This window comes from Hippoglossus hippoglossus, chromosome 1 (assembly GCF_009819705.1).
Source record: "Hippoglossus hippoglossus isolate fHipHip1 chromosome 1, fHipHip1.pri, whole genome shotgun sequence".
NCBI classification, from domain to species: Eukaryota; Metazoa; Chordata; class Actinopteri; order Pleuronectiformes; family Pleuronectidae; genus Hippoglossus; species Hippoglossus hippoglossus.
The window spans coordinates 24,811,199-24,825,618 of NC_047151.1; the positions used below are offsets into that span (position 1 = coordinate 24,811,199).

A 14,420-nucleotide genomic window follows, 5' to 3' on the forward strand; every position below is an offset into this window, starting at 1 on the left:
CAGCTCAGCTCAACTTATTCATAACTGGCTCTATAGTCTAATCTACTGTTCCTGGTTTAAAGTTGGGTTCTGATAACCAGTTCCACGTGAACAAAAATACACATGCAAATCTTAAAGTGTCTTAAATACTTCATCAAATCTTTTAACCTCTTTAATTAATGTTTGAAACGTCACGTCAGCAGAATTATCTTTCTGTAGCTGACAGTTGCTTTTAAATGACAAACGTCAAATTATGTCGGTGCTAAAAGTTACTTGCTCGTAAGCCACAATACAGTTTGGCTCCTCACAGTTTAATGCGCAGTCCAAAAAGGAAGTTTATGTCCTTAGCAAAAAGAAGAATTAGTTAGTTGAGTTTTCTTAACGAGACAGTGGTGATTCCTCTATACTGGGACAATCTAACTGCATCAAGTCATTCCAGTTGATAGAATCTCCCATCTCCCATCTTTCATTCATATGACATCCTTAATTTTAGTTTCTTAATTAATGGTTCAGAATCATCACTTCGTCCCAGAATCAGACAAAAGGTAGTTTGTTTGAAGCATATTTGATATTTATCATATATCTTTAATCCTCTGTTTGTGTGTTGTGCTGCTCGTCTCAGTTTCAAGTTGTACCTACGGCAGCCGACAGTAATTAGGCTGCGTCACAAAACTGTCCTCTGAGCCAACAAATAGAAGAGATTTTAAAAATAAATGTTTTTTTCCAGTAAAATAGATTCAGATCATTAAAGCCCGATTGAACCTCAACCTCAGTTACAACACAGATCACTTGTGAAGCTCCTCAAAGGGCCCGAGAAGCTCCTAATGCACAATCAGTCATATTTAATTATGTGACAGCCTCTGATGAAACAAACCGATGCTCTGAATGCACACGCTAATTAGTGCGTCTGTTGGTTCGCTGCCAAAACCTTTCAGATGAATCAAAATGTGTGTTCTTACCTGAGATGCTCAGGTACACGGCGGCACTCGTCACGTTCTCTCCCGTCATCTCGTTCACCGCCTCCACGTGGTAGCGTCCTGCGTCCGTTGCCGTGGTTGCCAGGACGACCAGCTGATTGTCCAAACTGATTGCTCTGTAGGGCGGAGACGCAAGACACAAGACACGCGAGAGAACAAGGGATTAGAGAGCGCGGCACTGGCAAGGGAAAAAGGGAAACACGCCTCGGCCTAGTCCTCGACTCAGACAAGAACACAGCTCAAACTAAGACTCTGACATGAGGAGAGTATTTGGTACATGGATCGTTTGCATTCATAAAGGGGGGAGGACACGTTGAATACAAGCATCAGAAAGGAAAGAGGATTCACAGAGCTTAAATAAATCTCTCCTCCTGTCTCAGATTGATATGTGGCTCATTTTGTGTCTCTTTCATTCTTCTGGCCAATCTCGTCGCGTATTATCTTCTGTTCTTCCGTCTTTTCACTGATCCATCCTCGTTTTCTCCCGCGTACCCGCAGCAATCAATACAGCACAAACATGCACGGTACACAAGGAGACACACACGCACACACACACGCACAATCACAAACACAACTGTCTCACTGTCCTCACATGAGCACACGGAGATAAGAAACAATCGCTGACAAACAGACTGTGTGCTGCTGCTGCTGCCGCTGCTGCTGCCACTGCCTTTTAAATGAGCATAATGGGAAGGAGTTGATTTTGCAGGGAGACAGTGTGGTTAGAGGGGAGGAGAGCGGGAGGGAGACGGGGAGGGTAGAGATTTGTTACGCTGGGATTTTTATGTTTTTCTTGGTGGAGCAGACGGGAAGCCCAGGTTGTTTTTTAGTGACTTTGTGTTTTCACCTTGTCAGTGGACGGAAATCCCAATATTCTAACCTGAGTCTTCACTGAAATAAAATCAATATGACCAAAGGGAGAATAGAGCATATTAAAGGGAGATGACCGTCTTTTTATATCCTTATAGACCCAGTGTCCTCATAACACAATTACGCTGCGTGTTAGGACTGTGAAGCCCTGCGAGACAAACGTTTTGGCAACACAAGTGTGAATACTGCCTGTTTAAACACACTTTGGTTTCGAATAAGAAACACACTTAGATCCGGTAAGACCTTATTTTGAATGAAACATCTGTGTGTGTATAAGTATGTGTAGTTTCCTGTGGACACGGTTAATTGGAGCTGGACTATCAGAGATGGGTGCGCTCCAGAACGAGGCCTGCACCGTGCCGGTCTGTGCAGAACGGACGTTGTTTCCACTCAGTTTGCATTTGACCACAGAGCAGCAGGACTAGAATCAATGACTCTGTGTGGCAAGTAAACAAAAACACTGTACGTCACAGCAGCGTTGCAAACAACAGGCAGGTTTGAGAGACATTTCACGTGGCTTGTAGTGGCTGAGAATGAAAAGGAAAAAGGTACTGAACCGCGTCTGCCAACAGCATCCAGCTGGGAAGGATGAAAATAAAGTTTACCATCGGCATCTCCACGACTTGCTAGCGTTTGATTATTGGATGATGTAGAACTCGTGTGTTGGCAGCAACCCCAAACTACACTCAGTTAATGTGATCACCCAAATCCTGCTGCAATGAATATTATTGATATATTATTGATATTGATGCATCCACAAACTACATATAAAGATGGGCGACCTGACGTCTCTCAAAAGTGAAGCCAAGACCTCTCACTTGCCCCCTTAACTCCACCCCCCTCCAGGTTAGCAGATGGGACATGGATTAAAACATTCGACTGATGTGTAGGTGGGTGGTTCTTATAGAATCTGTGTATGCACCCATGAACATGATCAAGTATATGGACGTGCTTGAGTAGGAACTACTGGTTGAAGAGAGAGAGGTGAAGAGAAGAGAAGAGAAGAGAAGAGAAGAGAAGAGAGGAGAAGAGAAGAGAAGAGAAGAGAAGAGAAGAGAAGAGAAGAGAAGAGAAGAGAAGAGAAGAGACACACACACACACTGATAGAACTCCTCAGGTCTAATTTTATTCGGGGTGATTTCCCAGGAGAGCATCCACAACAGCCCGAGCCTCAACCCCAACACTGACACTCTATTCGAGTGAGTGCATGTCTCCTCTGTGTGTGTGTGCATGTTGCTTTGAATGTGCATGTACGTGCGTGTGCATCCAACCAGATCTAAATGCCTGAGATAGAAGCTTCGCCCATTCTCTCACTTATTCCGGAGCAGTAATAGATTCTGCATCCTCACCGAGGTCTGTAATGCAATTTATGGCTGTAAAGCTCATTAAGTGCACTGACCAGCCCATTTGATCACGTCTGTTTCACCGACACATGCTGATTAATAGACAGTGAAGGCATGTGTCCACTTGCCTGTGCTGTGTGACAGAGGTGAGCGTCTATCAACTGTGCTAACATCTGAAAACATTTAAAAGTTTGAAGTATTTGTTCATGTAGTATTTCTCCTCATTTACATAATTCATTTAACGTGTAATATTTACATGTGAAATTACTTTGTGGTGATGGCTGCAGCGATTTGCTTCCCACTTTCTTATTCGTACTTAATTGGGAAAGGATTGAAATACGCCAATAAGACGTCCAGATTAGACGACCTCCGTTCATTTGGAATTCCCTTGAAAAGAAAATTAATAAAGCGTCCCTATTCATAGCTAGAGGGGGGTTTCACCATCGCATCCTAAGAGTTGCAATAGACTCAGACACACACACATGCATACAAATATCCGTGCACATTAACAGCCTATGTGCAGCCTCAGTCTGACTGAATGTCAATGTACTATAGGGATTTAATATAACATAAATTCAACATGCAACTTTCAGCTCTCTTTTTAGTTCTACATTTAATTAAACTGGACAAAATTGTTCTGGCTTTTAATTAAAGACAAACTCAATTTTAAAACTGCGCATGACTCTGCATGCTTATGTGTGTGTGTGTGTGTGTGTGTGTGTGTGTGTGTGTGTGTGTGTGTGTGTGTGTGTGTGTGTGTGTGTGTGTGTGTGTGTGTGTGTGTGTGTGTGTGTGTGTGTGTGTGTGTGTGTGTGTGTGTGTGTGTGTGTGTGTGTGTGTGTGTGTGTGTGTGTGTGTGTGTGTGGCAGTTTATCCCCAGGCAGAAGAGGCAAATTAAATGACAGTAATCAACTAGATCCTATTCCCTTATCCTTCGGCATTCCTCCCTGTATCCCTCACCCCCTCTCGAATAATAAAAAAACTCTCTGACTCTTTCTCTCCAATTCCATTTTACGTTCTTACTTAGATTACAATCTGCACATTTCTTTCTTGGTTTCTTCCAATTTTCTGAGCATTTCTCTCTCTCTCTCTCTCTCTCTCTCTCTCTCTCTGTCTCTCTCTCTCGCTGTCTCTCTGTCTCACCATCCCCCCCCCCCCCACTACCACCGCCCTGTCTTACCTCCTATCTCCTCCCTCCTGACTTCTTTGAACCAAAGCACAGAGCCAGATTGGTCTTTCATTTAGTTCCTGGCCCCAAGACTCATTTCATAAACACTCACGGGTGTCTCTGCTGCAAGATTGACTTCTGAATGCACACTCACACTCTCACACACACACACACACACAGACACACATGCGCATGCCAAAAGCTAATTACCACACACATGTCGCAGGCCAGAGGATAGACGAGGGAGAACAAGTGTGTTTTCTGATATATAAGTTCTTCTAAGTGCGTGAGTCAGATCTGTGGAGTGAGCCTCCTGCCAGCAGAACCCACCTCGGCCCTGTCTGCCCTCCTCTGTTTCTCATAGGCAGCGTGCCACCTCCTTCAAGCCACGCGTCTGACACACTCGCTCGGGGTGGACGAGTGTTGCAGTCGGGCAGAAGGAGGGATACTCCACTGTAAACCGAGTCCAGACAGCCAGGCTTGTTGGCAGCTTCATCTCCAAAGCGAGTGCCAGCGCACCCACCCACGCAGACAAGAGTGTGCACATGCATACGTGCACCTTCTCAAACAGCCTCTCACACAGTTGGGAGTGTTCACTGTTCCTCACAGCCGTTTAAAGTGGATGTTTGCGTTGGCGTCTCAGTCGGTGGACACATGAATACAGCCTCTGTGGGACTGATTGATGGTTAACGTGCTCGGGCTCGTACCTGCTGAAGGCCACACTGTGTGTGGATGGAAAAAATATCCTCTATAAAGTAGAGGGAAAGTTTGCATTTCACAGGACTGAGGTGTTTAAAATGTTTGTCGGCTTGAGTTGTGTTGTGGTGTTGGAATAGCACACACATCCAGCCAGGCCCAGCTGAATTCAATCAGGCTGCTTCAAATTGCAAACACTCATAGATATCAGTCCACTAAATGTGGGTTTTTTTTCATCTAGATTCATGAATTATTCCCTAGAAAATTTATGAAAACGTCAAAATAAAAATGCTGTATCTCACAATATTGAAGAAAGAGGGGAAAAAAATGTCTGGCTCCAAACTAAAAATTAAAAGGTTCTTCCCCAACTGCTACAGCATCCTAAGTTTCATGGTAATAACACACAACACACAAACACCAATGAAGACACAACCTCCTTGGACTATAGGTAATTAAAGAGTAACTATACTGAGCCAAGGAGGTTGTGTTTTTTGCCCCTGTCCATTAATTTGTTTTTTTTTGTTTATTGGCAGGGTTTCTCACGAACTACAGATTCTAATTAAACCTGGTGGACGGTTGGGACGTCGGCCAAAAGGTACAGAAATTGGCAAAGCTCTGGACAAAGAAGCAAATCCAGAATAGTTTTATCTCCAGTCACCCAAACCGGTCGAGGCAGAGGTCCGCCCACATCGAGTCTGGTTCTGCTGGAGGTTTCTTCCAGTTTATTCTCTCCCCAGTCGACAAAGTGCTGCTCATTGTGGGAACTGTTGGGTTTCTCTGTAGTTTTTAGGGTATCGACCTTCAATGTAAAGTGCCCTTGAGATAATGTATGAAATTGAATTGTTGGGCCTCAGAAGAGGTTTGTGCTCTAGTGAGTGATACTTGAGGATTGAATGCAGAGAGGCTGAGGAAGCATCTGCACAATATTCATCAGTTAATGCTATAATAGCTTGTTACCAAACTGGAAGGAAAAGAGTCACAGTGAAGTCAATCACTGAAAAAGGCATCAACATAACGAGTTCCTTGGTAGAAGGATCTATTTTCACTTGACTGTTTCGCAGACTTTTCATGTGGGTTATTTTTTTTAACCCTTGAAGTCGGAAACAAACAGTGCAAACTTTGTCTTGTCACTTATTTGGACTTTATGAGGAAAAACGTTTGAGTCATCCGTCAAGTTGCGTTTCTCCGTTCGCCTCGGTCGCTTCACTCGTTTGAAAACTCAGCGTGAACACAGAGCTCTGGTAGTTTAGTGTTTTTTCACTGATTTCAAAGGATGCGCTCCCTCGTGTCTGATGCCAGCGCCTGACAGGAAGTTCCTGTGGTGATGTTTCTGGGGTAAATTGGGCACAAGGAGAAGCTGGGAGCGTTCGATGACACGAGGTGCTCCACGCTGCTGTAATGTAACAGTACAATGTGAGGCACAAAAAAAAGAGGAACGATTCTGGTAGATAACAGAGAAAAATAAAAAACAAAGAGGAGAACTTTTCCAACAACAGTTTCATGTAGTTTAGGTAAAATATGACAGATCTGTTTTTGTAATGGGATTAAACAGTGTTACTGAGTTTAAGACTGAGAACTGTACTGATGCCAGGAGCTCTCTCAGCCAGGAGCTTGACAGTGACAAGTAGTTCAAATGAAGCTATTGTTAACACAGTCTGGGGTGGAAGATGTGTTTTATACTGTATTTGCTGAATGTTATTTAATTCTCTTTCTTTGCCAAAACACATTCCCTTAAAAAAGTTTGTGAAAGCTTCCGATTGCTGAGAAAATGGAAAAACAAAACGTAAGAACTAAAAAAAAAGAATCAGGAAATTTCGAAAAGCCGAACCGTGGATTCCCCTGGCTGGCTTTAACTGTAAGTTTAAAATGAATGAGAGAATGTGGTTCTTTTTCGAAAAGTCTGCGTTACGTGTGTGTGGTGGTTTGAGGAACACCTTCCTTTTCATTTCGACACCCTTGTTCTCAGGTGAGAGCAGCTGCACAGCCACAGCAGACAAACAACCAATTATATACGCACGTTCACACCTACACCTCATCCTAGTGTCACCAATTAACCTACATATCTCTGGACTGTGGGAGGAAGCACGAGTACCTGCAGAAAACCCAAAGGGAGAACAGGCAAGGTCCACACAGAGAGGCGCTGATCAAAGTGGGGATCGAACCCAGTGCCTTTCTGCTAACCACCATGCCTCCCACTGTAAGATAGGAATAATACTGGCAAACAGTTTCCAGTATGACCTGCTGCTTCATTTTAAAAAAAGGTAATAGTCCATCTTTAACTCCTTAATGAGACTCTCATTATACTCTGAGCCCCAGTGCAATGTGACGTGCATGACTTGTTGTGGTAGCTTCTAAGCAGGCTGGTGTAGCCGGGTCCCACAGCTGGACTGTCATCGGCATTTCTCCTGCGACGGCCATTAAGAGAGAGTTCTGAATAAATCCCTCAAACATTTAAAACATTAAACGACGGCTTTCGCTTTAATGTTGTAATCAACAAAAGGCAGAAAACAAAAAACACAACCACAAAACTCCACACGTCTATAATAAGCCAGTTGGAGGTGAACCAAATGAGAAGAAATAATGCAGGCAGGCTGCTGATGCATTAAATATGTGCATCAACTATTTAAAGGGTCTGGATTGTGTCTGTCTCAATTTACATCAGGGCCAAAAACATTTTGGACGACATTAAAATGATTAAAGGGACACATTCATTCATTGAAGGCCCCCTGTGGACACATTCAGGAACACACGGTCGCAATCAGACAACCTCTGTCAGGACAGTAGAATAATAATAATGAGAATAGCTTGAATTTATATAGAGACCCAAGGACACCTCACATGTGTCAGTGGTATATTATTTGGCATATGCTAATTTTGTCATTGATTAATCGATCAGTAATTTAACGCAACACTTACTGGCAAATATTTTGTCTCAGTTTAAAACTAATCAACTACTTAAAAGTTACTTGATAGTGAAAATAATTGAATCAATTGCAAGCCCTGAATTACTGAACCGCTCGTTCCAGAACCATTATTCAAACCATTATTAGTCGTTAATTAGCTGATACAAAAGCCTCCGCTCCTCAGGGAGGCTTTTCCACAAGACTTAGGAACTCACTTCAGGGGATTTGCTCTGATTCAGTGACAAAAGGAAAAGAGGCCAGTCGGTGATGCTAATAAGTCCTGGCTGTGAATTGGCTGTTCCAGTTCATCTCAAAGGTGCTTGATGAGGCTGAGGTCAGGGCGCCGCTCGGTCCGGTGCTTCAACTACACACAGGGAAAACTTCAGAGCTGCTTTCAGACGGAGCACTGAAGTTAGGATAATCTCCTGAAATGATCAGGAGGGGCCGGGTGTGAGAACGCAAACGTCCAAGTCAGAGGCTCCGGACGACCTCTGGAGGGTTTCCTGACAACTTCCTGTTAAAAACTCTGGATAATGAGCAGAGTTCACCGCGAGCAAATGGGCGTGTTGATGATGTTTCTAATGTTCAAAGGAAACAAAGCTGAAAGAAACATTAATAATACGAATATCTCAGGATGAAAAAGAGGTGCCATACAAGTAGAAGACACTGAGAGTTCATGTCTAAAGAGGGGCTCATATCTTTAGGGCCACGCTCTGTGCATGGAGGCCCTGTCATGTTAATAGAGGGAAGAGGCTTCGCTAAACCTTTGTCACCAAAGTGGGAATCACGCTGTTGTCTTAAATATCTCTGTATCCTGAGGCATTAGGATTTCTAACTAAAAGAACAAACACACGGGGTTTCTCACAATTTATTATAGTATAATTTGCCTCGTCTGACGGAGATTTTGCAAACATCAGATGATACTATTTACACTCGTTTATACAGTGAGTGAGCCAAGTGTTCCTCTAAGCTCAGTCTGTCTGATTCACTTCAGCAGGTGACTGATTGAACGTATCGCATGTTTGCTTTGTACTATATAATCATTAAAGTCATGAAATGAGATCTGACAAGCGGGAGAAATGATTGCCAGCAGCTCTGCAGTGTTTCAGACGAACGTATGTCCTTGTTTAGTCACCGTGGGCCCAATGTGTACGTGACTGTTAGTGTGAAGTTACACGCTGCCCACGCTCTTAAATCACTGCCATTTATTTACACCGTGATGCAGTAACTCACATTAATATTAGTTATTATTATTATTATTTGAGCTGACCAAAGCCTCACTCTCTCTCTCTCTCTGATAGGCAGGCATGTCACAGCTGTTTGTGGCTCACAGCCTCCTTCCTGTCCAATGATGTCCTCCGCTCCGCTTCTGTATCAGCGGGGCACCTACACCCAAACAGCACAGAAAGAGCAGTGTGTGTACCTGTGTGTGTGTGTGTGTGTGTGTGTGTGTGTTCCTGGATTCCCAGTAAGAGCTGGGGGAGAAGAGGTCAACCTGCCAGCTGCCCCTGTGACCCCATCTCGGATAAGCAGAAGACAATGGATGGACAGGTGGACGGTTGGAAATTTAATTTTAATTTCATACCACTGCTACAACAACAAATAATAATGATAATTCTAATGATTTAATACATTAATGTGAAATTGACCTAATACTTTGGGTGAGATTCATTCGCCAAAAACACTGACTGGTAGAATGATTCATTTTTCTTTTCTAAATTTCTACAGATGGACTAATCATCACTATTGCCAAAGTAAATTTGATATATACTCTAACGACACCCGTCTCTAATTGATCCTTTGATTAGAGCTCTGTTACCTCGGACCCAACGCCTGTGTGACAGCTACACAGCTCTGACCATGTAGTCGACGACCCGACTCCGCCCACAGGTCAAAAAAAGCAATACAAAGTAATTCTCTGTTAATGTCACAGCTCTGGTTGAGGAATCCTGTTGATTTTAACTCTCTGAGAAATACAACCTGCATAAGTGACTGCACAGGAGACCAATGGAGAGAGCGAGAGAGAGAGAGAGAGGGAGAGAGAGAGAAGAAGAGAAGGGCACAAATAGATGGTAGAGGTTGCAACAGTAATGAACACTAATGTGTTTGTGAGAGATTTTAACAGCCCCGCCACTGACTCAGAAAACGTTTTCCCTACCTCCTGCCCTATACACTCTGCAGCTCTGTGACTTGTAATTAACGCAGTGCCTAAATTACAGGCCCACTTCCTCAATCACCTTTACAGTTACTTCAAACGGTCAAACGGACACAAAAAGGGAGAATTTCCTGTCGTCGCTCACCAGCTTGGCCAGTTGCCACAGCCAATAAGTTCTCCATAAAACACACACACACACACACACACACACACACACACACACAGAGACACACAAACACACACGGGCAGAAGGAGAGCTTGCCCGCATACACATAGAGGAGTATCCTTGTACTCACACAGCCCAGGGCCTGCACACCGAAAGTAATTGGTGTGTGTGCGCATATAAGAGAGGGAAAGAGGTAGAAAGAGAGAGGGAGGGAGAGTAAGTGAGGGCTGCGAGACAGACTACGTTTGTTTAATGTCCCCTGGCGTGGCCTGGGGGACAGGCAGAGAGAAGTGGGGAGGCAACGAAACAGGAAAGGAAAGCAAAGCAGGGCAAGGGTGAGATGGAGGCAGGAAGAGAGGAGAGGAGAGAGGGACGGGGGCCTGATGCTGAGTAAACAGGGGAAAGAGACTTTTCACTGCGCTCGCTGTTTGTTCAGCTACAGGAGCCCCATGACTCACTTCCTTTCTGCCGCTGCTCTATGTGTCCGTCTGTCTCGCTGTCATCCACGTGCACATAACGGACGTTAATTCATGTAAAAGCTCACGGAAAAACATTTGCTTTTCAGAGTGGAAACAGGTCGTACGTAAAATCTACAGTGCGACACCGCATTCCTCTAACAAGGAGGCAGGATGGATGGTAACAACCCACCGTGTGTGTGTGTGTGTGTGTGTGTGTGTGTGTGTGTGTGTGTGTGTGTGTGTGTGTGTGTGTGCGTGCGGCTGAGTGACTGTTGTAGTCCCATTAGGTGGATGGATCTCTAGACGAATGGCTATTATCCTAATTAGCACTAATTATGTCTGCTTCCAATTAACCACACAACTGGCAGTGACTTCTCTCGCTGTCTTTCGTCTCACACTCTCTTTTTCCTTTTCTCTACCTCTCTGTCGTTGTCTCTCCGATGGAAAAACACACCTTGTTCTCGAACATCGTCTCAACATGGAGCCGCTAATATTCACACTTGAACATGAGACGTCATTTTCTAATTCTGGTTCACGACTGTTTCCTGGTTACAGCTTTCGAAAATGTCAGGATTAGCTGTTTTCTCTTGCCTGAGGATAGTAAAGTATAAACACTACCACCTGAAAGTGCACATATTACTGTCTCGATATATAAATACTGCACCGTCCCTTCAGATCAGGTTAACAGCTGATTGCTCGTCCCTGCATGGATGCCCAGGTAGGTGCAGCTCTATTCGCTATTTAAACATTATGATGCGCTAGACGGGAAGTCATATCTTTATACGCTAATTTCAAAGTTGTATAACACCATTTAATTTCATTATAATTGGATTTAGGTAGTTAATAAATTTCATGATGCACAATTGGGTGGCACAGTGGTGCAGCGGTTATCACTGTGGCCTCAAAGCAAGAAGGTTCTAGGTCTAAGTTCGAGTTCGAGTCTATCTGTGTGGGGGTTTTCTCCGGTTTCCTCCCACAGACCAAATACTTTTGAGTTTAGGTTACACTTGGAGACCTGTGAATGGTTCTAAGTATGTTGGCCCTGTGATAGGCTGGTGACCTGTCCTGACTGTACCTGCCTCTCGCCCAATTATAGGTGGGATTGGCTCTAAACCTCCTACGACCCCTGATACTGGAGGGAATGGATGATACAGAGTTGTTCTCTGGGCTGATACTGAGACTACTTGCCTAAATCTGAGAATAGCTTCACATCTGTGGTAAATAATAGATACTGTGGGTGGGTGTAAGTTCCTGTACAAAGGACAACACTGGTCATTTATAAAAACGCAGTCACATATTGCTGTTTGAATGTAGACAAATGGCCTGCTGCAGCTTTGAAGGTCAGTGGCACTAGTAACGAGCAAACAAGCACAATGTTTCTGCTTTCCGCTGACACAACCGCACAGTTACAGCATCTCCTGTAAAACAAGGGTTTTTAACTGATACACTTGTCACCATAGCGATAGGAAATCAATACAATGCAAAAGAATGGTTCTGCCTAGAGGCAAGAACATTTTAATCTACATTATTCTGTAACAAACATAGCCACACACACTCATACACACACAGACACACACGCTTGCTTTCATAGATCTTCTAGCGTGCACAAAGCCTGCGGCCACGAAGCCAGTGAATGCATCACTCACGCTGACCTGCTCCTTCTACCAAAGCCACTGAGGGTGACAGAGATTGTTGTGTCTTTATTTTCTCGAAAGTGGGAAAAAAAAACCTCTGAACACTTGCATAAATTGAAATGACCATGGATACACTTTAGAAAGTATAGTCCACCATGTATGTGTCTTTTTTTTTAAGTCATGTTGATGCTACACAAACCTAGAATTGGGAGAATAGCGTCTCTGTCATTGCCACAGCTCTCCCCGAATGCACTATGTAACTAACCGCTTTACGGCAAACGTCGCACACCATCACTCAGAGGCGGAGTTAGCGGCTAGCCGTAAGAAAAACTTAGCTTGGTCTACTGAGAATGTGCATCATGGGAGAGCCACGAATAAAACAAAGGAGTGTGTGGTAGTGATTCAAAGCTGAGGAAAAGAGAAAGTGACTGAGCAGGGAGCTGGATTGAGTTATTATTGGACCGGCTTTTAATCTTTGGCGAGAGCGAACAGAGGCAAAAGGATGTAGCACAGATGCCAAATTAATTAATCATCTGCATGTATTTCTCAGATGGAGCTTTTTGAGGACAGTACATTGTCTGGATGTTTTAATGGGCCACAGACGTGGGTGGGTTTGTCCCTGTGCTGCCCACTAGTTTGCAGGAGTTGACCAACTAAAGCAATGGGAATTCTTCTTCTCCTACTTGTGTGTTTTATTGGCAGGAAGAAGTTCAAGCTCAATCACAAGTTTAACAAAAGGTGCAGACATTGAACTGTGCTGCCTCCTCGGCCTTAAAACGACCTCAGCTGAAACTCCACCCACTTTGGCAAAAGCAGTTTTGTTTTGAGCCAAAAATAAATTCCCCAAAATGGAAAGCTGACGTAAATGTGTTTGTGAACACTGGTCATGCAGCAGCACAAATTTAGAGGCTGTGAGTGAGTGTGAACGATGTGTTTGAGCCAGTTTTATGTGTGTGTTACAGTTAATAGTTGGCTGTGTGTGTGAGCGAGTGCGTATTGGTGATGGTACAAAGTAATTATCTGGTAAGCCAAAGGGAAATTGACGAATAGGAATCCTATAGCACGACCAAGCAGTGGAAACCGAGGAAGCAGGAGACAAAGTGAGAAAAAAGAGCTTCCTACATCAAGGACGGATCGCTAAGTGTGTGGACACAACAGCAGAGGACGGCGGGTCACAATCTTAAACGCTGGATGCATTTATTTCTTGACATTAGCCCCCGTGTCATAAACAGGAAAACTCCCACGTGAATACATGAGCAGAGGGGTTAGAGCAGTGCAATTTCCTGAAAGAAGTGTGTGCTCAAGTTTAGCCTTTAATTGTGTCTGAGAGAGAAATAAACTTGTGACCTTCTGGTTATTGATCCAACTCTTGGTTTTCCAGGATGTCATCGTGTAGCTGTGATATTAACCAGTCAATCAGCACTCTGTTGTTTTGTGCTTCGGGAAATCCAAAGATAAACTGTATCTGCAGTGTAAATGATGATCAATTTGCATTTCCTTCATTTGTTAATTCATTAGTTTCGTCTGTGGTAATCACCGATCAGCCACTAACAGGGCGTCCAAACCAAACCTTCATCAGTCACTCCTCAGTGGTCTCTCTCTCTCTCTCTCTCTCTCTCTCTCTCTCTCTCTCTCTCTCTCTCTCGTCGATAGGTTAAGAGCTCTCTCCAATGACAGATGTGTGTGTGAGTGTACTTGTGTTTGTGCACCGAGCGTGTGTGTGCATGTGTGTACAGTCTGGTCAGTGATGGATGTGTATGTGGCAGGTAATTAAAAGTGTGATTAGTGGATAATTAAAAGAGGTCTCAGTCTTTAGAATATTTAACGACTTTAGACAGAGGACACGCACACACACACACAAGCTGGCAGGTGGGAGTGTGTTAGTTCATACTGTAATAGGGGAATAATGATTCCGCAGAGTACGTACATGTAGGATATGGGCAAGGAGAGAACAATGAAAGGAGACAGGATGGGGAGAGGTGAAGAAAGAAGAAAATGGAAAATCTGAAAACTGCATCTTTCAAAGATGCATCAATAAAATGAATGATCATGCTACACAAGCCGGACACAC

General features: G+C 43.8%; 1 protein-coding gene across 1 annotated transcript in view; it reads right to left on the minus strand.

The window, feature by feature from the left end:
* LOC117765011 (protein sidekick-1-like) overlaps nt 1–14,420 on the minus strand; it is a 231,940-nt gene that overhangs the window by 109,637 nt on the left and 107,883 nt on the right. The window contains 1 exon segment of the mRNA XM_034591217.1: nt 939–1,072. Within this exon segment, the coding sequence (XP_034447108.1) occupies nt 939–1,072 (134 nt within the window).